Raw genomic sequence first — 25,458 nt, forward strand, 5'->3', positions numbered from 1 at the left:
CTCACAGGTGCCATCTGTCAAAGGAGCTTGCTTTGGCAAATAGCTTAATTTCTGTGTTTGTGCCATTGTGAGGATATCTCAGTCAAACCCTTCCATAAAGGCCTTTGCCTCATTCCATTTTCAGCCTCACTGATCACAGATTTTACCTCTGAAGCTGAAAAAGAGAGTGGTGGATTCTGAAAACCTGCCCTTAAGGAGCAGATGCACAACCTTGTGTTTTCGAACACAAGATTTGGAGTCCTTTTCTTGGCAGCAGAATTAACTTTCACATAACCTCCATGTAACTGTGAACTTGGGGAGTTGTTCCAAGTTCTCCCCACATGAGAGCAAACCGTGGGAGGCAGTGACTCTGTGAAATTTCCTTGTTTCAATCAAGCTGTTTTATTCTGGAAAATCTTGTCTCTTCCTCTACCCTACCTTAGTAATATTTTACACTTGTGTGGAATCCTTTGGGAAATTTTTGTATGTAAATTCTCACCAAATTCACACACTGAGGTACAGACTAAAAGTTGTATTATTTCTGTTAATCAGATTAGAAAACCAAGACTCAGAGTAGTTAAGACTTGCCCAAAGTCAGTGAGTAGGAAGGCCTGGATTCAAACTCCTGTCCTTGGTTTCTGAGACCTGTTCTGACTCTACTGTAACAAAATGTACCCCAAACTTCTTGAAGCCTAAGATTCAGTTATCTATTTATTGGGGTCCCACTCAGTTCTTGGTAATGTTCTTGTTACCTAGTAGGTTATCAACAAGTACTTGTTAAATTAAATTAAACCGAAGTGATAGAAAAGTGATACAACCAGGAATGGAAACTCTCTGCAGGACAGACTTCCTGACCAGCACCGACACCATATTAGGTAGATTGTGACTTATCTGGGGCAGATGTTCCTGTCTTCCTTGGCTAGTTGGGCAACACCTGCAATACTCTGCCATTGTGAGTTCTAGTCAACACCTTCTGAGTAAGCCCTGAAAGGTATAATTAAGGGCTGGAACAGAATTTTATTCATCACAGTCAGAGCCCTCGGTGATAGGAAACTTCTTTTCATTTTGGAGAACAAATGTTCATTCTTCAGATCAGTGGTCCCCAACCTTTTTGGCATCAGGGATTGGTTTCATGAAAAACAATTTTTCCATGGGGGAGTGGGAGATGGTTTTGGGATGAAGCTGTTCCACCTCAGATAATCAGGCCTTAGTTAGATTCTCTTAAGGAGCATGCAGCCTAGATCCCTTCCCTGTGCAGTTCACAATAGGGTCCATGCTCCTTTGAGACTCTAATGCCGCTGCTGATCTGACAGGAGGCTGAGCTCAGGCAGTAATGCTCGCAGGCCCTCCACTCACATCCTGCTGTGCCGCCCAGTTCCTAACAGGCCACCGACCAGTACTGGTCCATGGCTGGTGGTTGGGGACCCATGCTTCAGATGACATAATGTCATAGTCCCCATTCATTGTGGACTGTCCCCTTGGGAAGTTAAAGATAGTTCCATTGCCCACAAAGGAAATAGCACAGTTACCTCAGAACTGAAGGGTCCTGAGGGGACTTTTTAAGTTTCATAGTTAAATAGCTTTGATTTTGATAATCAACTCTAAATTATTCCCAGGAGAGCTATGTAAGCAGAAGAACATTATTTAAAATACTGGGTCATTTGGAAAAATTACTTGGGCTGAAATCAAAGGTTGTCTCTTTTTCCTACCACCCCCTGAGCTGCCTTGGCCCTTGAGCAGCCCTTTGAACAAAGCTTGGCTGGTTCCATCTTCAACAGCTTTGCAAATGTTGCAGTTTGGCAAATGCAGGCTGAGATGTAGAATGCAATGACTTTGGTTTGGAAATTGGCCATCCGCACTGATAACGGGTATTAATTTAATCAGCCTCAAATTGATAACAGGTATCTCTTGTGGAAACAAAGATAATTTGTTATCGATTGTGATCATGTCTTCTGATGTAAACTCCAGGCTTATTTTGTCTTGTACAAGGCCAGTGTAGCCTTGTACAATCTGAAGGAGACAGGAAAGGGGAGGAGTGAAGGAAGGGAAGAAAGCTCCCCACATACGCACAAGATGTGTTTTCTCTATTGTTCTGTTACCTGCTTTCTCTAGAAACTTTATAGATTAGCTTTTATAATCCACTTTGAAATGTTTGCCATTTTTAAAGCAGGAGCAATTTTTGCAGCTTTCAGGCAGAAGTTCATTTTATACAAAATGTTCATTCGTGTGCAACAAAGCTTAGTTCTTCTACAGGAACAAAGAAATAATGAAGGCTCCTTAAAAGCTGTTTTTCTCCAAAGAAACGATCATCTTGATAGTTGGTGATTTATATGTCCCATTTCTATTGGAATTGAAAAGTAAAAACATTTGTATCAATAAGGATTACTGAATATTATTAAGGTTTCGGCTATGACTCTAACTGCAGTTGCAGCGTGGCAGGGTGGGAGGAAAGGTATGTTGGCTTTCTTCTTGTCTGATTGTGTCCATCTCTGTAGGTTATTCATTTTGCCTTGGTTTATTACTTGATGGTCATCCAGTCATTGATGTGGCCTCTGTGCAGGTTCCAGAGCACTAGCTGATTCCAGAATATTTTTCTTAGTTGCTGTTTCCAGAACATTTTCTTACCTCCAAAACTTAGTGTGAAATGTTCCTATTGGTTGGAACGTTCTTTCAGCACATCTCTTTCCCCTGCTTCCTTCCTGTTCTTCTTCAGAGCTCAGCTTAAATGTCATGTCTTCTGGGAAGCTTCCTTGGCTTCCTGACAGCATTCTTTGTCACTTGTCCCTTCTCATTGAAATAGCTATTTCCCTGTGTGTCCCTCACAATTCTGTAAAACATCTTACTTTTTTTTTTTCATGGATCACTGATGGTACTCATCTGACACTTTGGGAAATATTCATCTAATTGCTCTAGCTACAAAGCAGCAAAGATTAATCTACACTGTTATGGAGAGAGAAAAAACTCTATCCCAAGGACAGAGGGGAAGGAATTTCAACACCAGAAGGAATGAAAATGTAAATCTGAACAACTTACTTTATTTCTCCAATGTGACAGTTCTTAAATGGATGATTTCTGACCCTTGGTACAAGACAGGAGTTTGACATAAGTCTGGGAAACAAATTAATCTCATTTTTCCTGGGTTCTTGGGAACATCTTTTGATGTGATAAGTGCCCTGATTGAGGGTAAAGATTTTTCATTTTAATCCATGGTTGATTGAGTTTGAAATCTGTGACTGTGGAGAGAACTTAGATCTCCTCTGTCTTCACTTCTGTAGACTGTCAGCACGTCAAGTTCAAGCCCTGCTATGTAACATACTGCTAGGATAGCATTAGCCCCAGGTACACACTGATGGACAAATAGCATAACAATTTCTCCATCAAACTCTTGCCCTTAAAACAAAAGCCACTGAATCTAGGGTAACGGTTCATCCATGCCACACTGGTAGGGTTGTGATAGTAGTTACTACTATTTCTTGATTACTCTGTTTGGCCATTTTTCTACACATTGAACTCTTGTTGATTCAAAGGAAGATTGATGTGATCGCTAACTCTGGTATTAATGATAATTGAATAACTAGCTCTAAGTTAACCCTTCCTGTACCCCAAATCCATGTTCATGATTATAGATTTGAGATCCCCCCATTTGAGCTTAAACTTTTTTTGAGAAAGAATTATGTTTTCATTCCAGAAAAAAGGCAGTAAAAAGCCTGGTATGAGTATTAAATGTGTTGTTGCAAAACATTAAATCAAATCCACTAAATACATTAAGTGCTTTGAAATCTTTATTAAATTCCAACACCCCATTATAACAGCATTTACGACCCAAAGCTTTTTAGCTTTAACATAAGAAATAAAAATAACTTTTTACATTGCCGTTCCATATGTTTTTTATATTTCTGTTTTGCTTTGAGGATTTTCATCCATAATTGTCCCCACCCCCCATTTTAGGGATTTTTATTTGAAACTTTTTTTTATTTGTACACAATTTGTTCATTCTGATAAAATCAGGAGTCCAGTGTTAAGTTACTTTGCTAGTGTAATAACATTTTCCATTACCTTTCCACCTCTCACTGCATATTTTTTCTCTCTTTTCTCCCCTTGTTAAACCAAAATGGCTGGGGACAGAAACATAAAATACACGTAGGACAAAAAAATCATTTTCTTCTTCTGATCCAATTTTTACTTCGACGTGGTGTCCAGTTTTCCCCTTCTGGCCCATGATGGCAAGTTTGACCTCTACATGTCTTTAATGCTAGTCTTGATTTAAGTGTTGTGGGGAAGAAATGGGACACTGTGCATTCTGTAATGTTGTGGGGATATACATAAGGTCATTGTAACAAGAAATAAGATGTGATTTTAAATGAAATGCTTTAATATCCCCGCTATTCCCCTTGGCAGCTTCGCCTTCACCAAAGCTATAAATACTATCCATGGTCCATGGCTTCTAGCATTTTCTATTTATAAAGATGGCTCTTGTTTGTATTTATTTCACTAAAGGGGAAGAGTTATGTAGAAATATAAAACGTCAGTGAAATGTGCGTCGATTCATGAATTACAACCTTTTAGCTTATAGGTGCTTTGTTCCAAGTCTAGAATGTGTATTCCAGTATATTGTTATCATTTTTATTGACTATGGAAAAACTTTGGCATTAAACAAGGGAAAAAAGATTTGTGGACAAAACTGCTGTCTGCTCTTACCTCAAAGCTCAGTTCCGAAGGCCGTAATCTTCAAAGACATTTTTGTTTCCAGTGTTCACGTTTAATTAAAAACCACATTCACAATTCTATTATCCCATCTGTGGATCCAAAAAAGGAATTCATATAAGAGAAAATTAACATGATTGTTAAAAGTACACTGCCTTTATAATAGGTATAATAGAGTAACAGTTTTCCGCAGTCTCAGTAGCAGTTTCTTATATGATAACTAAAATATTAGCAAATTTAATGGATTTTTCTTACCTGTACACTTGTTTTTAAAACATATTTCATTGGATTTAGATGATTATAATGACATTTGCTAAGGAAATAGATGCCAGTAATAGGCTGTTACTTTTTATTGGCAGGCATCAGAATGTGAAGTTCTGTGGTCTTTGTTAGATGATGAATCAATGCATTTTAATTCTATTAACAGCAGAAACTTGGCTGGGTATGCTGACTCATGCCTGTAATCCCAGCACTTTGGGAAGCTGAGGCAGTCAGATCACTTGAGGTCAGGAATTCGAGACCAGCCTGAACAATATGGTGAAACCCCTTCTCTACTAAAAAATACAAAAATTAGCCAGGTATGATGGTGCATGCCTATAATCCCAGCTATTCTGGAGGCTGAGGCAGGATAATCGCTTGAACCCATGAGGTCGAGGTTGCAGTGAGCCGAGATCATGCCATCGCACTCCAGCTTGGGCAACAGAGTGAGACTCAGTCTCAAAAAAAAAAAAAAAAAAAAAAGCAAAAAAAACAAAGAGTAGAAACTTCGTCTCCATGACTCTGTTTTAGTTCTTTTTTGTTGTTGTTATTTGTTTGTTTTTCTTTATTTTGAAACAAGGTCTTATTCTGTTGCCCAGGCTAGAGTGCAGTAGTGCAATCTTGGCTCACTGCAGCCTCTGCCTCCTGGGCTCTAGTGAGCCTTCCACCCAAGTTTCACCACTAGCTGGGACTATAGATGGGTGCCACCATGTCTGGCTAATTTTTGTATTTTTTGTAGAGATGAGGATTTGCCATGTTGCCCAGACTGACTTTGAACTCCTGGGCTCATGCGATCTGCCTACCTCAGCCTCCCAAAGTGCTGGGATTACACCGTGCCCAGCCTGTTTTAGGAAGATCTGTGGCAGATGGTTTCCTTTTTAAATACATTTCTTTTAGTTTGTTTACCTCTGTAAGAGTACTTTCAGTGGAAAGATTACTGTCCTTTGTTCTTTCCACAAGGTACATAGTTCTTGATGATGTGCCATTTGTCATGACTATCATACACAACAACCGAGGCTGTTTTGGGAGGGTGTTCCCTGAATTCTCTCAGAAAATGTAGACCTGTCTCCCATTGGCATCTGAGGGCAGGTTGGGACAGCCGAGTGGGTGCTGCATGCAGGGTGTATCCATTCAAAGAGCCCTATTCTGGGATACCTGTTTGCTTCATATGCAACAAACATTACATGTAGCTGCTGGTTGACTATCGTTTCTTGAATCATGTTTCCTAAAGCTTTCTAGTGAGCATGATAGAAAAATATATTCATATAGAAAGAAATATGTGAGATAAGTTTAAAAAAAGACGTGTAGTGCTTGCTTCGGCAGCACATATACTAAAACGAGAGCAATCCAGAGGAGATTAGCAAGGATGACACGCAAATTTGTGAAGAGTTCTCTATTAAAAGAAAAAGGCATGCAGCAAATTTAACTTGAACATGAACATAAAAACTTGCTAGCAGGTCAAAATTTCATGTAGTTACTTCACTCAGCACAGAATGCAGTGTTCCGGCTGCTCTTAGTAGTTGCTACAATATTACTAGATGCTTTCCAGTGTTGCCTTCTTGTGCCCTGTACTCTGTATTGCAGAGTTTATGGTTGAAATATACTTTATCTTTTGTTATATAGGATTATGTCACATAGTTTGCATGAATGTACAGTATACATATACATACATACACATATACACATATATAAATAAAATATATATGAAACACACTTTATGCATACTGTTTCATGATAATTTCAACTTACCTATTATTTTCATCCTGTTCTCTCTTTTGTTGGTTTTACACAACTTTATTATTATTTTTTCCTTTCCAGTTCTTTACTTTTTTCAGTATTATCTGTCTTAGTAATTGTGTACTTTTATCTTTTGATCATTTAAACATGGTATCAACATTTTTTTCTCCAGATTCTCAGTGCTTAGACACCATTAAAAATCCATTTTTTATGTGTTGAAGTAAATAAATGCTCAAAATGCATGACTTGTTTTGATAATGTAAGTATTCAGACATGCATAATATTTATACACATTCTATAAAGCTCAATATGTAACTGATTTCATGATACATGCATAGAAATGCTAAATCTATTACAAAGATTAAGAGAATGTGCTCTCAAACACATAGTTTTCTTTTCTTTCTTTTTATGTATCACTGCCTGTCACTCATCTGTCAAAATCCACAACAGTATTTTTGCAGATTGTACCACGTGATCCCCGGAGGCTGATAAGCTTTGTTGACTAGGATGACTCTAGGAAGACAGTGACCTAATGAAACCTTGGGGCCCACTTACTTGATCTTTGTAGATCGTGCCTCTTCTTACTTTTCGGTTTCTCATCCCCTCCATCTTATGTCTCTTTTCTGTAAAGAATTTGATGTCTTAAAGTAACAGTGTTTTAGGTAGGAATACATAGGTTTTGTTTTTTGTTTTTGAGACAGAGTCTCGCTCTGTTGCCCAGGCTGGAGTATAGTGGTGTGATCTCGGCTCACTGCAGCCTCTGCCTCTTGGGTTCAAGTGATTCTCCTGCCTCAGCCTCCTGAGTAGCTGAGACTACAGACACAGACTACCACGCCTGGCTAATTTTTTGTATTTTTTGTAGAGATGGGGTTTGTGCCATGTTGGCCAGGCTGGTCTCTAATTCCTGACCTCAGGTGATCTGCCCACCTCTGCCTCCCAAAGTGCTGGGATTACCGGTGTGAACCAACCACACCTGGCCTAGGTACATAGATTTTACAAAGTTAAATAAGAGTTGAGAAACCTTGAAGATTTAATCAAGCATCAGGAGTGAGGTGAGGAATGGGATGAATGCTGTATTTAGCCAGTGGTTCTCAAACTTTAGTGGCATTAGAACTGCCTGCATGGCTTGATAGACCAGACTGCTGGTCCCCACCTCCAGAGCTTTTGATTCAGTGAGACTGGTATGGGCCCCAGTGTCTGCATTGCCACGAGTTCCCAGGTGAAACATCCTGCCGATGTGGGACTGCACTTTGAGAAGCACTATTCTAGAATCACCACTTTTGGTATTTTCAGGTGAAGCAACTGAGGTTCAAACAGGGGAAGGGGCCTGCTTAAGATCTCACACCTGTAGTGAGTTAGCATCCAGGCTAGAACGAGGACCAGGTCTCCTGGCTCTGACCTCTGATGTACTCTGAGGATTGTTCTTTGACCAGTGAAGGACAAACCCTTCCTGACCTTCTGAACAACTGAAGGCAGTGTGGGAAATCACATTTCTACCCTTCCAACATTCCTGTGAGTAGGCAGCACTGCCTCTGGCTGGCCTGTCTCTTTCTTGGCATGTCCTATGGAGAAAGTGGGCTCTGGTGCTCTCTATAATGTTGCTTAAAGTTACTGAATATATTTCAGCCTCTTCACTTCCATATCCAATTTAATAATTATTCATGGGACATTTGTCTGTCAAGTTGTGACCATTTAGAGATTAATATCAATGCCATCATTTTTTCACACGTGGCCTGTTAAACTCAGGCCTATATTATGTCAAGAAAAAGTAAGTTAAAGACAGCATAGGATGCAAGAATAACCATAGGAAAAATAGAAATGGTGGAATTTTTGCTTGGATCTATGATTTTGCTTTTAGTTTGATACAATTTCAGTGAAATATTATTTCACCAAATGAGAGTTTTCTGCAATATCCTCTAGCCTATATTTTCAAGGTGTGAAATATCTTATTATTGGCAAATTCAAATTAAAGTAAAAATGATTTTGATTGCTAATTGTCTAAATGAAGGCACTATGAAATGGGTTTCATAAGAATATTAATGTGTTGAATTTCGCTGGCTGAGAAGAATAACAAGAATTGTGTTCTTGTGGATCCTGAGTATTGGTTTAATTTCAGTGATTGCTATATTGGGTTGCAGATTGTCACAGTGGCATTGATGGACCATAAAATGCAAATAACTGTCACCTGATAATTACATATTAGAACTGGGTACCAAAAGAATTGACTTTGAATTATTGAGGGAATTAAAATAAGTACTTTTTTCCCAAAATATTGGGCAAGGAAGCTGGCCCACTTAAAGTTGGACTAAATACAATGCAATAATTCTTGACTAAGGGACTTCTGTACCTAAGGAATGGACTATTCTAGGTGGGTTTTGGATCTGCACTGGGCCTCAAGGGCCAGTGTATGAATTGTAATGTAAATGGATGGAGAACACATGTGCATTTATAAATGTGTACATAACAATAAATATTTATTGGAAGAATTATTGATTGAATGATGAAGGCAGAAACTAAAATTCGACACTGATGTGATTATTTTCAGTTTCATGAGAGCAAAGGCACCAGCTCACAGTGTATGAATCATGATATAATCTGTCATTTTTGGTCAATGGAGGAATGGAGTTCAGGCCACAATTCTGATCCTTAATGCTGTCTTCTGTTTTTTTTTAGCGTCTGGTGGAGGCTGCAGAAGAAGCACACCTAAAACATGAATTTGATGCAGACTTACAGGTAACTGATTATAGTTTGAGTTACATTGTTTTGTGTGTTTCCTGCCAAAGGAGAAGTACCAGGTTTACCAGGAATACTGGTTTTTCAGTGATTAGGAGGGAAAGGCTGTTGGGAGGATCGTATAGCGTTGGAATAAATGTGCCTACTTTTGACAGGATTCTTAAGCAATCCTCAACCATTTTTTTAACAATGACAGTTATAATGGGTGATGCCAAACACTCACATGTGTGTAATCAGATTTAAATAAACTATTCCCCAAATTAAGGGGGAGTTAAATTGGTCAACTAACATTAATCACCAGATCTCTCAATGGTAAATGGATAAGATAGCAGAATATATTCAAATCCCACTTGCTGGCTGCATTTTGGAATGCAGGTGACTGAATGCAATGCTGTGATGGATCTATCCTTGAACTGATTGTTAATAATATTTTAAAATTAAATCATTTACTGATTTGAGATTCAAACATCCATTTAATTAATTTCTGGCAGTAGATCTTGCACCTGATTATGGCATGACTATGTCTGATTGAGAAGGATTTTGATATTGATGTGTGTAGAAAACATAGGAAGGGGCAACAAGTGAATTAGATAATGCTTGGATGTTCCAGCTGGGTGTGTGGTGACTCACGCCTGTAATCCCAGCACTTTGGGAGGCTGAGGCAGGTGGATTACTTGAGGCCAGGAGTTCAATACCAGCCTGACCAACATGATGAAAGCCTGTCAATACTAAAAGTACGAAAATTAGCTGGGCATGGTGATGGGCACCTATAATCCCAGTTACTTGGGAGACTGAGACAAGAGAATTGCTTGAACCTGGGCAGCAGAGGTTGCATTGAGCTGAGATGGAGTCACTGCACTCCAGCCAGGGTGACAAAGCAAGCCTCTATCTCAAATCAGTCAATCAATCAATCAAACAAACTTGGAGGTTCCTTTGGGTTTCCCCAAAAGAACTTTTATCTAAATTGGCACTTTGCATTTTGTGGCCTTTCCTCACCACTAGGAAAACAGAAGGAGCAAATCTTAAAGTTTGAGATTTGCTAGACATATTTCTTTTAGTGGCATGTGGTCACAATTAGGAAATAGTGTTTACTTTCCTATGTTTCCATTTATATGGGAAATATAAAGACAGACATAAAACTTTAAGCATAAAAAAGATGGCAATTCCAAAGTCAGCTGCCGGCTGCACGTCTCTTTTGAAGATGTGTCCTTGTCATCACCCTCATCTCTGTTTTTTGCTTTGTGGGTAAAACAATGCATATTCAAGTGGGGTAATCAAGTAAACTTTAATTAAGGAAATATTTTCAAATGTGTAATCAGGATTATGTGAAACCAACACACAACGGTGTTCAGATATACCAGCAGGCAATGGTGGCATACCCCAGAGCTAGCCATACTTCTGGCCTGAAGAGAGGAAAACTGAGGTTTCCAGAACTCAGGGAAGATGGCTACATGGTAAAAGTATTTGACAGAGGAGTATAGCCACCCACGGTGAGCTGGAAAGGGTGAAATTTGGGGTAATGATACCCCAATGACATTGTCTTGCTTTCTTATTTTCTTGCCAGTACTCACCATGGGCTGGATCCAGCTGTTGGTATGGTTGATGTAATTCAGCTCAGTCATTAAGCTGGGTGAGGAAGGTTGAAGAATTATTTTGGAGAGGTAAACAGAAAATAATCAGGTTTATCATTAGCAGTCTTTTTAGGCATAATACCCAACATTTGAAACAAACAGAGCCAGAGGTGTAACTAAGCATAAGAGGGGAATGTGGAGAAGCCCTGGGGATGGTTGGAAACATTGGGAGAGGAATGGGTAGCTGGCCCAGCTCTTTGAGCAAAGCTGCTGAGAAGGGACAGAAGATAGTGAGAAGAACCTTGAATATAGCAAGAAGTACCTCACCTTCCTATAGCCATACCCACTCCTCACATGATTGTTCCACAAAGATCTAGGGGGCACTTACTGGTCACATTTGTCTTCAGTGAGCCTGATCTTCAGAGAGCGTGGGCTTTGTAGAGTGGGCCAGAGGGATTTAATGGCAGCATCAGGAAGCACTTTGTCAGGTGTGAAGATTATAAGGATCTCTTGAGTGCATTGCCCAGGGAAACTGTCTCAGTTTTCTCAGAAGTTCCTGAAGGCTTTTCAGGATTTTAAGTGATTTTAAGTGATAGAATTTATTCTGATTTTAAGTGATGGAAACTCAACTCATATCAACTTAGTTTATAACTAAGCTTATAACTTATAACTTAGCTTATAACTAAGCTAAGTTGAATAAAGGCATAAAATAAGAATCCGTGAGTCCACCTGATAATAAATAGACAGATAGATTAAAAAATAGACAAATAAGGGAAACAGAATAGAATGCCAACTAATGCATGTAGAAGAAATGATTGAGTTAGAAAATTATGGTAATTGATTGAGGTAAGAATCTTCAATGGATGCTAAAACTATTTGGTAAAAGTTTGGTGAAGAGCATGACACTTACAATCTCAAAGTATTTGCCCACAAGTTACTTATCAATTACAAAGGGAAAAAATAGCAATTGTATTATGGAGAAACCTGGCAGGCTCCACTTTAAACAAGTAATCAAAGTTAATGTCACCAATAATGAGATAAAGTGACATCAAGTGCTTCCAGATGTGATGACCCAGAAAAATATAACACGCTTATATAGAATTCTTGCCCAAAAGGTATAGCTTGACTGTAATCATGATAAAACATCAGACAAATCTAGATTGGGGGACATTCTAGAAAGTAACTGGATGGACTCATCTTCAGAAATGCCAGGATCAAGAAGGAAAAAGAAATGTTGAGGGTTTGCTCCTAATTCAAAGAGATGAAGGACACATGACTACCACCTACAATGTGTGGTCCTGAACTGGATCCTGAACAAAGTTTGAATATGGACTGTGCAGTAGATGACAATGTTGTATTAACATTGGATTGTCAGATTTTCATCTCTGTATGTGATTATGTTAAAGAATGTCCTTATTCTTTGACCTTTTCTGGCTTCATTTGACCTTTTCTCCTTTCAACAGAAAGGAGCGAATATGCAGGAGAGAGAGAGAAACATTATTGGAAGTCATGACCGTTTTGTAAAATCTGTTACTTATGGCTTACGTGGTCAGTTTTACTGAGAGATCAGTTCTTTAGTAAGGGTTGGTGGGATGGGGTGTGGGAGGGGATGATGTGGTTGACTTTAGGGGGTTTATCCTTCAGCAGATGAAAAATGTTTTGTGGTTTTAGTTTAGCTAACATAGAGACATTCTTTTTTGTCCATCTGAAGCTATTGTTATTTTCCAAGAGTGTTCTGATTTCCTGATATCGAAATTTTACAGTAAAATTCTGGCGTAGCACAAGTGATTCCCTCTGTCAAAGAAGGTGCTGTGATTGTGAATGCAGCATTGGCATCTCTCTTGAAAAAACGAGGCACCAAGAAAATAAGTCTTTAGTTTTTGTTCTCTTGGGAACAAGGAAGAGGAGCCAAGATTTTTCTTCCCCAGTCACCTGTTCTGTATGAGTATAACAAAAGTATCAGAGGGTACCATTGTGGTCTGAACACAAGAGTAGATGTTGAAATACTCCGTCAGTATGACAGTGCCATTCACTATCTGGTGCTCCGACCTCAGTGAACTCCTCTCTGGGTCAGAGTAAACCACATGCACTTTGGTGGAGACCTATAAAAGAGAGGCCTTTGATGAAGTGAATGTGCATGGAAGAATTTGTCTTGGCTTAGATGAAGGTTTTGAAGCTACTGAAGCTTCTGTGCTATTAAGTGCAAGTCTGTTAACAGCTTGGGTGTCAGCCCCCTTGCTATTACCAAGGCAGCAGGTCTGTGTCCCGGCTCTGAATTTATTGCTATCATGGTCCATTAGAGCTGATCAATTGTTAATCTGGGTTCTGCTGACCCCTCAGCAACCCCTGCCAGATGATTTTTTCTATCAAAAAAATTTCAGACTACCATCTGCTCACTGTGAAATAGCACTAAGAAGGACCCTACCCTATTAGCTCAGGAGGAGCACAGGGAGCTGGAAGTCTGTTTTCGTACAAAAAAAAAAAAATTTTGCAAAATTTCCTCATCTGTGTAGTTTTAACTCATGTATATCTTAGCTTCCTTCTTCCCCAAACAGAAAAGAGATGATGGATCTGCCTCTTGTCTCACTTTAGACTGTAGACGTTGCATCATTGCAACATTCATGTGCTTCAAAGTGAAGAATTTGCTTTTCATTGGTAAAATAATCAAAAGTTACTAAAAGAAAGTTATAACTCCTTTATTGTCATGATTTTATTTTCCATTTAAATTCCCCTTACAGTCTCTTCAGAAGTTTAACGTTTCCCGTATGACCTTATGGCTTTGACATCTACAGACCTCTCTGTAAAGTCCTTAATATGGCATTAGATTGTTAATTATTTTTTTTTTTTTTAAAAATATATATATATTTTTATTGTACTTTAGGTTCTGGGGTATATGTGCAGATCATGCAGGATTGTTGCATAGGTACACACATGGCAATGTGGTTTGCTGCATCCATCCCCCTATCACCTACATCTGGCATTTCTCCCCATGTTATCCCTCCCTGACCTTCCCCCACCCCGCTGTCCCTCCCTTGGCCCCCCACCAAGAGACCCTAGTGTGTGATGCTTCCCTCCCTGTGTCCATGTGTTCTCATTGTTCATCACCCTCCTATGAGTGAGAACATGTGGTGTTTGATTTTCTGTTCTTGTGTCAGTTTGCTGAGAATTATGGTTTCCAGATTCATCCATGTCGCTACAAAGGACACAAACTTGTCATTTTTTATGGCTGCATAGTATTCCATGGTGTATATGTGCCACATTTTCCTCGTCCAGTCTATTGTCGATGGGCATTTGGGTTGGTTCCAGGTCTTTGCTATTGTAAACAGTGCTGCTATGAACGTATGTGTGCATGTGTCTTTATAATAGAATGATTTGTAATCCTTTGGGTATATACCCAGTAATGGGATTGCTGGGTCAAATGGAATTTCTATGTCTAGGTCCTTGAGGAAGCGCCACACTGTCTTCCACAGTGGTTGAACTAGTTTACACTGCCATGAACAGTGTAAAAGTGTTGTTAATTCTTAACAGAAACTGTATTGGGGCAAGAGGCAAAATGCAGCCTCTGAAGGATAGTATCTGTGAACAAACCAAAATGCAGAATCCTCCCTAGAAAACAGATGTGCCTGACCTTCATTGGTGGAGTAGCTTTCTTTCTTTTTTATCTTTCTTTCTTTCTTTTTTTTTTTTTTTTTGGAGACAGAGTCTGGCTCTGTCACCCAGACTAGAGAGCAGTGGTGCGAGCTCAGCTCACTACAACCTCTGCCTCCCAAGTTCAAGTGATTCTCTTGCCTCAGCCTCTTGAGTAGCTGGGATTACAGTTGTGTACCACCACACCCAGGTATTTCTCGTATTTTTTGTAGAGATGGGGTTTCTCCATGTTGGACAGGCTGGTCTCGAGCTGCTGGGCTGACGTGATCCACTCCCTTGGCTTCCCAAAGTGCTAAAATTACAGGTATGAGCCATGATGCCCAGCCTGGCAGGGTAACTTTCTTGTGGACCCTGGTGTCAGTTCAGCCCTCTAGCTTGTCCCTCTTTCTGGTGACCTGTGGGTTCTAGATTGGCCTTCTCTTGGTGTAGTTCTTTATTCCCTGATGTCTCCATTGGGTCAATTTTCAGTCATATTTGATAATAGAGGCCTTGTTAAAATAGCAGCTCTCTCCTTTTTTACTTTATGCTGTAAATTAACATAGGCTTTTATTAAAAGATTGGTAGTTCTAATGAGAACAGAGTTTTGAAAAATACTACCCTGTGTCTTAATTATCACATGTGATGATTTTAATGTTTTACCCTTATTATTTTAATGGCCAAATCCAATTCTGGGGTGGGGAAGCAGGAGACCCTAGCTTTGAATACCTAGCTATTGATGAATTTCCAGAAAATTAAGTCTATACATGTTCTAGTAAAATTCAGAGTGCCTTCCCCCTCTGACATACTGTTTCTTTTTGAGTTTCTCCACTGGCAGTAAAAGAGAAAAAACAAGTCCCTTTGACAGTTTACTAAAAATCTGCTTATCTTTGAACCACACACATATTTTCTTTGAAAGCTGTCTCAAATAAGTGCCAGTTGCACAGAGCAAGTGAACAGAGAGAGAGAGAAAAAAAATATGGTTTTGAATTGTGTATCCTGCAGAAGCTTTTTCTATTACAAAGTTTTCTATAATAATTTTTCTTTGTTGTTTTCTAAGTAATAGGGAAAAAGAAAAGTGTTGTGACATTCAGAGGGAAAACAAGTATGGGAAGGGAAAGGAGTTGGCAGCATGCTTCCTCCTGGTTGTCACCAAGCTGGAAGAGCCTACCTTGCAAACATAGTAGCCTGATTTCAAAGTTGGGGTGGGGGCTTTGGAGTGGAGCGGGTATAAAGACTGTTGTGGGAAACTTCTGAGATAGGATGACTTCTGATACTTCCTAGGGCAGGTTACTGTACTTTTTTACCTGCTACAATGGGAGCTTTGTGTTAAAGGAAACCCAGGGGAGGAGAGAAAGGGCAGCTCAGGAACCTCAGCATTCACTGTAGAACTTCTTTTAATTATTATTATTATTATTATTTAAGTTCTGGGGTACATGTGCAGAACATGCAGGTTTGTTATGTAGGTATACACCTCCCATGGTGGTTTGCTACATCTATCACCCTGTCATCTACATTAGGTATTTCTCCTAATGCTATCCCTCCCCTATCCTCCACCCACTGCTATCCCTCCCCTAGCCCCCCAACCCCTGGACAGGTCCTGGTATGTGATGTTCCCCTCCCTGAGTCCATGTGTTCTCGTTATTCAACACCCACTTATGAGTGAGAACATGTGGTGTTTGGTTTTCTGTTTTTGTGTCAGTTTGCTGAGAATGATGGTTTCCAGCTTCATCCATGTCCCTGCAAAGGATATGAACTCATCTTTTTTACGGCTGCATAGTATTCCATGGTGTATGTGTGCCACATTTTCTTTATCCAGTCTATCATTGACAGGAATTTGGGTTGGTTCCAGGTCTTTGCTATTGTATACAGTGCTGCAATAAACATACGTGTGTATGTCTTTATAATAGAATGACTTCTAATCTTTTGAGTATATACCAAGCAATCAGATTGCTAGGTCAAATGGTATTTCTATTTCTAGATCCTTGAGGAATCGCCACACTGTCTTCCACAATGATTGAATTAATTTATACTCCCACCAACAGTGTAAAAGTGTTCCTATTTCTCCACATCCTCTCCAGCATCTCGGCCTTTTGGCTAAGATCAAGTGTAGACCTTATTTTACCATGCACTAGGAAAAGGAAGCCTTTCTATGAAAAGGGATTAGCAAGGACAACGGGAGAGTGATGTCAGCAAGATGGCTGGCTAGAAGCCCTTAGTGCTTGTCCATCGCCGCCCTGCAAAGACAGCCAAAACAATGAATAAACTGCTGAATTTTGATGTAAATAACTGAACAGGGCTGAAGTGCATCAAAGGAGTAACAGAAGCCCTGTAGACCACAGAAGTCCGGGGTGGACACAGAGAAGGGAAGTGCCTCACCTCTGCTACCCCATCCCCAAGTAAGATCAGGTCAAAACCAGGAGGGACTTCTCCCTCTGTGAAAAAGGTGAGCAAGAAGACTCCCAGAAACACCCATCATCTATGTGGACACTTACAGTGCTCTCCACGAGGGACTCCTACTGACCTCACAGGTGCTCAGGTCAACTGAGGGAGCTGGCTGGTGTGCACACGGCTTCACTTTCCCCAGAGAAGGAGCTGACACTGTGTCCTGTCCCCTGTGACCCATGTGGGTACTGCACTGCACCATCTTGGAACCTGAACCATGGCTGGAGTGTGTCTGGCTCTGGTGTAGTTAGCCACAGCACTCTTTTGTCCCTGAGGCTTTGTTGCCACTGAACCACCCCTGCCTGCTGGCCCACCATCCCTGAGCTGAGCTGCTGCTACACCCTACCCCAGGTGCCAAGCTGCTGTGGAGCTGCTCTACCTACCCCTCCTAGTTACTACTATGCTTTGCCCCTCAGAGCCTAAGCTGAAGCAGCACCCTGCATCCTGGGGAATCGGTGCTTTGTCTGCTCAGAGTAGTCAGGCTCCCTGTGTCTGAGCTAAAGAGGTGCACCAACTCTTGAGGAAATTGAGCCTTGGCCAGACTGAGCAGCCACACATCTCCGGGCTGATTGACATGATATCCCACATCCCAGGGAAACAGGGCATTGGTTGAGCTGGGACACCTTGCCCTACTGGCTGAAGAACTGTAATACCCTGCTTCCCTAGAACTGGACTAGCCTTTCAGAGTATGAAAAACCCCTCTTCTTGGGGAGGGGAGTCATCACTGTGTTGCTCCCTACCTTCCAGGATGCAAGCAGCAGCTAGGCTTTGTCATTTTGGGTAATTTGTTGCTGCTACACGTGTCCATACGGTGTCTGGGATGCTTCTGTGTCTCACCATCTGGTGGTCCAGAGTTACCACTATGAGGTAAGCACCTCATTCAGTGGGTCCTGATTTACCATGATGCCTGTTGGCACTGGTTCCCAAATTGTAGCTTTACCTTGTTCTCTTGGCCCAAATCCTTAGAGCACCCCTTCTTCCTTGGAGAAAGGCCAGTTCTGTGTCCTGTTCCTCAGGGTCAGAGTCACAACTACAACCCAGCTCCCTGAGCCTGAGCTGCTTGGTTGTGCCTCAGAGTCACAGATCCTGGCTTGTAGGCAATCTGCATCCAACCCTGCCTTGGAGAGTGAACCTCAGAATCCAGATGCCAAAATAAACTGGTGAAACCCTGAGCCCAAGACTCTTCCTCCATGGATATTCTGAGTACCTGTAGCCTGGAACTCAGTACTGCTACAGCTGCTTGAGGGCTGTGTCAGACCTGACATCAAGAAGATCTCCTCATCTAAGACTCACCATTATGTGGAAAGAAAGAATAGGAGGATATCAAAAGACTTGTTACCAAGGACCCCAACAGCCTTTGCTACCACCACCAGTGCCCCAAACTCCTACTGCATAGTCCACTCCAACACCCACAGTCATTGCTGACATTGATCACAGCTGAAGAAGCTTCACAGAGGATATACTACTGCTTCAGCCACCACACCTTACCCAATTGGCACAAGACCCATCTGCAAGTGAAAGTCTTTCCCTATAAAAGCTACTCTGTAAAGTTTGGAAGAGGTGATTGTTTCACCAGATGTGCAGACGGCAATGCAAGGACACGAGAAACATGAAAAAGCAAGGAAACAGGACATCGCCAAAGTAGCACAATAATTCTCTAGTAACTTATTCCAAGAAAAGAAAATTTATGAATTTTCTAAAAAGGAACTCAAAATAATGATTGTGAGGAAACTCCATGACATTTGAGAGAATATAGACAATTCAGTGAAATCAGAAAAAAATTCATGATCTGAATGATGACCTCAACAGAGATAAGTATCACTAAAAAGAACCAAATAGAAATGTTAGAGTTTATGTATTCAATGAATGAAATAAAAACTATAATACAAAACTTCAACAGCAGACTAGATCAAGCAGAAAAAAGAATCTCTGAACTTGATTATAGGTCTTTTGAAGTTACCCAATCAGAGGAAAAATAAGAAAAAAGAATGAAAGAGTGAAGACAGTCTGCAGAACTTATGAAATGCCAGTAAGTGAACAAAGATTCATATTAGGAGAGTTGCAGAAGGATAAAAGACAAATGTAGGAAGAGGAAACTTATGAAATAATGAAATAATTGCAGACAACTTCCAAATTCTTGGAAGAGATTTGGATATCCAGATCTGTGAAACTCAAAAGTCCCCAAACCTATTCAACCCAAAGTGGTCCTCTCTGAGATACATTATAATTAAACTATCAAAAGTCAATGACAAAGAGATAATTTAAAAAGAACAAGAAAAAAGTGTCAAGTCACATATAAAGGAAATCATAATTAGAATGTCAGTAAATTTCTTGAGAGAAACCTTACAAGTCAGGAGAGAATGGGATGAAAATTTTAAAGTGCTGAAAGGAAAAAGAATGTCAGCCAAGAATACTATACCCATTAAAACTGCCCTTAGGGAATAAAGGAGAAACCAAAGTCTTTCCTAGGCAAGCAAAAGTTAAGAGAATTTATCATTACCAAACCTGCCTTACAAGAAATACTTAAGAGAGTTCTTCAAGTAGAAACAAAAGGATGCTAATTACTAACATAACAACATATGAAAGTATAAAATTCAGTGGTAAAGATCAAGTCTAGAATACTCCATTATTGATATGATACTCTATAAATGATATATGTCTCTAGTGTAGAGGTCAGAAGTCAAAACAGTCAAAAATAGCTATTAATTAAGAAATAATAATAAAGTATTTCTTTTACACTTAATAGAAATACTTATACTTGATAGCTGTTAATTAAGAAATAATATAAAAAGATGTAAATTGTGACATCAAAAATATAAATTGTTGGGAGCGGTCAAAAGTCAAGAGTTTTTGTATGAGAATGAAATTAAGTTGTGTTCAGTGTAAAATAGCCTATTATAACTGTATGATGTTTTACATAAACCTTGTGGTAACTACAAAAGAAAGCCCATAGCATGTATACCAATGATAAAGAGAAAAGAATAGTAACTTAGCACTACAGAAACTCACCAGATTTCGAAGATAAAAACAAGAGAGGGAGAAGGGAATGAAGAATCTATGAAACAACCAGAATACAATGAATAAAATGGCAGTAATAATTCCTTACCTATCAATAATTACATTGAATATACATGATTAAATTCTCCAATCAAAAGACATAGAGTGGCTAAATTGATTTAAAAAACAAGGTCCAACTATATGCTACCCACAAGAGACCCACTTTAGCCTTTAGAACACACATAGGCTGAAAGTGAAGGAATGGAAGAAGATATTCCATGCAAATGGTAACCAAAAGAGAGCAGAGGTGGCTGTATTTATATCTGATAAAATAGATTTTAAGTATAAAACTGTCACAAAAGACAAGGTCACTATTTAATGATAAAGGACTCAATTTATCAAGAGGACATAACATCTATAAATATATATGCACCCAATCTGAGAGCACCTAAGACAATTATTAATTGACATTAAAGGAGAAATAGATAGCAATACAATAATAGTAAGGGACTTTAATATCCCACTTTCAACAATGGACAGATCAAGCAGAGGAAAATTAATAAGGAAATACTGGAATTGAACTGTACTTCAGAAAAAAATGGACCTAACAGATATATACAGAACTTTGCATCCAATATCGGCAGACTACACATTCTTCTCTAGTGCATGTGGAACATTCTTCAGGACAGACCACATGGTAGGCCACAAAGTAAGTCTTAATAAACTTAAGAAGACTGGAATCATATCAAGTATTGTTGATGACCACAATTATGTGAAACTAAAAATTAATAACAAAGATTTTTGGAAAAGTCAATGATATGTGGAAATTAAACAACATTCTCCTGAACAACCAATGGGTCAAAGAATAAATCAAAAGGGAAATTTAACAATATCTTGGCCAGGCTCAGTGGCTCATACCTATAATCCCAGCACTTTGAGAGATAGAGTTGGACAGATCACTTGAGCTCAGGAGTTTGAGAACAACTTGGGCAACAAATAAGACCTGTCTTGGCAAAAAAATAAATAAATTAGCCAGGCTAGGTGGTGTGCACCTGTAGTTCCAGCTACTCAGGAGACTGAGGTGGAAGGATGGCTTTAGCCTCGGTGGCAGATGTTGCAGTGAGCCAAGATTGTGCCACTGCACTCCAGCCTGGGTGACAGAGCAAGACCCTGTCTCAAACACACACACACATGCACGTGCGAACACACACACACGTGCACACACACACACATACACACACACACAGCACAAAGTAAAAATATCTTGAGACAAAAGACACTGAAGGCATAACATACCAAAACCTATGGGATGCAACAAAAGTGGTTCTAAGAGGAAAGTTTATAGCTGTAAATACCTACATCAAAAAATAAGAAAGATTTCAAATAAGTAGCCCAACATTACACCTGAAGGAACTAGAATAAGAAGAACAAGTTAAACCCAAAGTTAACAAAGGAAGGAAATAATAAAAATCAGAACAGAAATAAATCAAATGGGTGATAGAAAAACCATAGAAAAAATTGAGTTTGTTTTGAAAACATAAACAAACCCTTAGCTAGACAAAAAAAAAAAGAAGACTCAAATATATAAAATCAGAAATGAAAGTGGAAACACTGTAACAGCAGCCTCAGAAATAAAAAGCATCATAAGGAACTATTATGAACAATTATATGCCAAGAAATTTGATAACCTAGAGGAAATGGATAAATTCTTTGTAAAACCAAGGTTTTGCCAAGGTTGAATCAGGACGAAATAGAAAGCCTGCATAGAGCAATAACAAAGAGATTGAAGTAGTAATTAAAAACCTCCCAACAAATAAAAGCCCAGGACCAGATGGCTTTACAGCTGAAATATACTACATTTTCAAAGAATTACTACCAAAACTTCTTAAACTCATCCAAAAAATAGAGCTGGAGGGAATACTTCCTAACACATTTTCTGAAGCCAGCATCACCTTGGTACCTAAACCAAAGACACCACAGTAAGAAAATTACAGGCCAATATCTCTGATGAATATTGATATAAAAATCATCAATAATATTTTAGCAAATCAAATTCAACAGCAAATCAAGAAGATTATACATCATGATCAAGTGAGATGTATCCCTGGCCATGCAAGACTAGTTTAGCATATGCAAATTAATCAATGTGATACTTGCATTAACAGATAAAAGCCACACGATCATATCAACTGATGCAGAAAAAGCATTCAACAAAGTTCAACATCCTTTCTTGATGAAAACTCTTAACAGTTTAGGTATAGATGGAAGGTTTCTCAACATAATAAAGTTCATTTATGAAAAACCCACAGCTAGCCTCATAATAAATGAGGAGAAACTGAAAGCTTTTCTTTTAAGATTTGCTCCAACGTAAGGATGCCCACACTTGCCACTTCTATTCAGCATAGTACTGGAAGCATTAGCAAGAGCAATTAGACAAAAAAAGAAAAAGCATTCAAATTGGAACAAAAGAAGTAAAATTATCACAAATTACAGATGACATGATCCTACATGTAGAAAACCCCAAAGACTCCACCAAAAAGCTGTTAGATCTACAAATGAATTCAGTAAAGTTACAGGATGTAAAATAAACATACAAAACTCTCTTGTATTTTTATATACAAATAACAAGTAGCTGAAAAAATCAAGAAAATTATCACATTTTTAATAGCATCAAAAATAAAACAAGATGAAATACTTAAGAAAAAATTTTACCAAAGAAGTAAAAGACACACAGTGAAAACTATAAAACATTGATTAAAGAAATTGAAGAGGACACAAATTCATGCTCATGAATTGGAAGAATTAATATTGTTAAAATGTTACACTACCTAAAACAATATATATAGATCCAATACAATCCCTATCAAAATCCCAATGGCTTTCTTCACAGAAATGTAAAAAACAACCCTAACATTTATATGAAGCAACATTAAACCCTGAATAGCCAAAGTACTACTCAGTTAAAAAAAGAAAAGTTGGAGGTATCACATATCCTAATTTAAAATATATTATGAAGCTATAATAATCAAAACAACATGGTATTGGCAAAAAGCCAACTTGTGGAATAGTGTAGAGAGCCCAGAAATAAATCCAGACATCAGTGGTCAACTAGTTTCTGAGAAGGGCAACACAAAGACAGTGGGGGAAAGAGTAGTCTAATAAATGATGCTGGGAAAACTGGATTTCCATGTGCAAAAGAATGAAGTTGGACCCTTATATACAAAAATTAACTCAAAATGGATAAAAGACCTAAATATAAAACCTGAAACCGTAAAACTCCTAGAAGAAAATATAGGGGGGTAAACTCCTTGACAGTGACCTTGACAGTGATTTCTTGGATATCACACCAAAAGCTCAGGCTACAAAAGCAAAAATAAATAAATGGGACTACATCAAACTAAAAAGTTTCTGCACAGCAATGGAAACAATTAACAAAAATATTGGGAAAAATATTCAGGAACCATGTATCTAATAAGGGATTAATATCCAAAATTTATAAAGAACTCATACAACTCAATAGCAAGAAAACATATGACCCAATTAACAATGTGCAAAGGACATGAGTATACATTTCTCCAAAGATGACATAAAAATGGCCCGTGGGTACATAGAAAGGGGCTCAGAATCACCAATCATCAGAGAAATACAAATTAAAACCACTGTGAGATATCACTTCACATCTATTAGGATAGCTGTTGTTAAAAAGACAAAAAGACAAGTTTTGGTAAGGGTGTGGAGAAAAGGAAACTCTTGTATGCTGTTGGTGGGAATATAGATTGGTGTAGACATTATGAAAAGCAGTATGGAGGTTACTAAACAAATTAAAAATAGAATTACTGTATGACCCAGAAATTGCTCTTCTGGGTATATACTCAAAGGAAATGAAATCACTGTCTCATAAAGATTCCTGCAGTAACATGTTCATTGCACCATTTTCCACAATAGCCAAGATACAGAAACAACCTAGGTACCCGTCGATGGACTAGTGGAAAAAGAAACTGTGTGTGTGTGTGTGTATATATATATATATATATATATATAGTGTGTGTGTGTGTATATATATATAGTATGTGTATATATATACACTATATATTTAAGTTTGAATAATATTCCATTGTGTATTTGTGTACACACATTGTATAATATGTGTGTATATACACAATGGAATATTAACCTTAAAAAAGAAAGAGGTCTTAACATTTGCTACCACGTGGATAAACAGGGAGGATATTATGCTAAGTGAAATAAGCCAGACACAGAAAGAAAAATATTTCATGATCTCACTTACATGTGGAATCTAAAAAAACGAAAAACAAGAAGTCAGTATATAGAGATAGAGAATAAAACATTCATTACCATGTTCAGGGTGGGAGAGAGGAAATGGGGAGTTGTAGGTCAAAGAATACAAAGTAGCAAATATATAGAATGTACAAGTTGATCTAATGTGCAACATGAGAACTATAGTTAATAATAATGTGTTGTATTCAGGACTTTTGCTAAGTGAGTAGATAGATTATAGCTGCTTTTGTCACTGGAAAGGGGAATGGGTAACTATGTGAGCTGATGGATGTATTAATTTGTTCTAGTATAGTAACCATTTTACTACACATATATTGTATACTTTAAATATACACAATGACTTTTTTTTTTTTTATAAGGGAAGGACAGTGGAACAGTAAACAGCAGAACAGAGCTATCACCTACCTCTACAGCATTTTTCTGCTGGAAAGGAGGGCTTTTGCATTGGGGAAAACTGTATATTGCAAACAAGAGCAATGGAAGGGTTTAGCAAAACTACTTCCTGTGTGGAGGAAATGACTGTTCTCACTGGGGGTTTTCCGGAGTTCTTGCCAAGCTGCAATCCACCTGTCTCCATTTTGACTGAGCAAGGTGTTGAGCGCCTAGCTGTGGGATGATGGGATAAAGCAGGGAAAACCCAGGCCCAGAATTAGAATTAGTGTTTTTCCTAGAGATAGGGAATTGGCTTTTGTGCAATAAACAAAATAGGAGTCACATCTGTAGGAGAAATAAATGAAAAGAGAAGAAAATTTCACATTTGTATGTTAAAATACCACCCTGCCTCGAATCATCTAACTGATGAAAGCATGCCTATTGCTTTTGTTTTTTAATGTGTATCAGCTTAGCAGGTAGTCACAGTGTCTTCTTCATCTTAAGATCTTATATTAGATGTTCCTTGTTAGGACTTGCCATATGTCATCTATTCATAAGACTTAGATATAAGATTGAGTTTCCAAAAAATCTTTAAGTGTGATAATTTAAAAATCAAAGCTATTTCTCAGTTGTTACACACACACGTACATCCGATGCAAACACACACTATCATTTCATTTGAGTAGGCATTATAACTTGTTAATAAGGTCAATGTTATGACTTTGAGCTTTGTGTTAAC

At 38.7% G+C, this 25,458-nt stretch overlaps 1 protein-coding gene and 1 pseudogene across 5 annotated transcripts in view; both read left to right on the plus strand.

Annotated features, from left to right (window-relative positions):
* CACNA2D3 (calcium voltage-gated channel auxiliary subunit alpha2delta 3) overlaps positions 1 to 25,458 on the plus strand; it is a 963,339-nt gene that overhangs the window by 291,927 nt on the left and 645,954 nt on the right. For all 5 annotated transcript variants that reach the window (XR_002478711.2, XM_021671646.1, XM_064367210.1 and 2 more), the window contains one exon: positions 9,352 to 9,411. Coding sequence is in view for 4 of the 5 variants with exons in the window: in XM_021671646.1 (XP_021527321.1) it covers positions 9,352 to 9,411 (60 nt within the window). In the remaining variant the exon portion in view is untranslated. The remainder of the gene's footprint in view (positions 1 to 9,351; positions 9,412 to 25,458) is intronic.
* On the plus strand, positions 6,249 to 6,342 carry LOC135270915 (U6 spliceosomal RNA; annotated as a pseudogene).

The sequence above is a fragment of the Aotus nancymaae genome, unplaced genomic scaffold (genome assembly GCF_030222135.1).
Source record: "Aotus nancymaae isolate 86718 unplaced genomic scaffold, 86718_ANA_hifiasm-v0.15.2.pri h1tg000067l, whole genome shotgun sequence".
NCBI lineage: Eukaryota > Metazoa > Chordata > Mammalia > Primates > Aotidae > Aotus > Aotus nancymaae.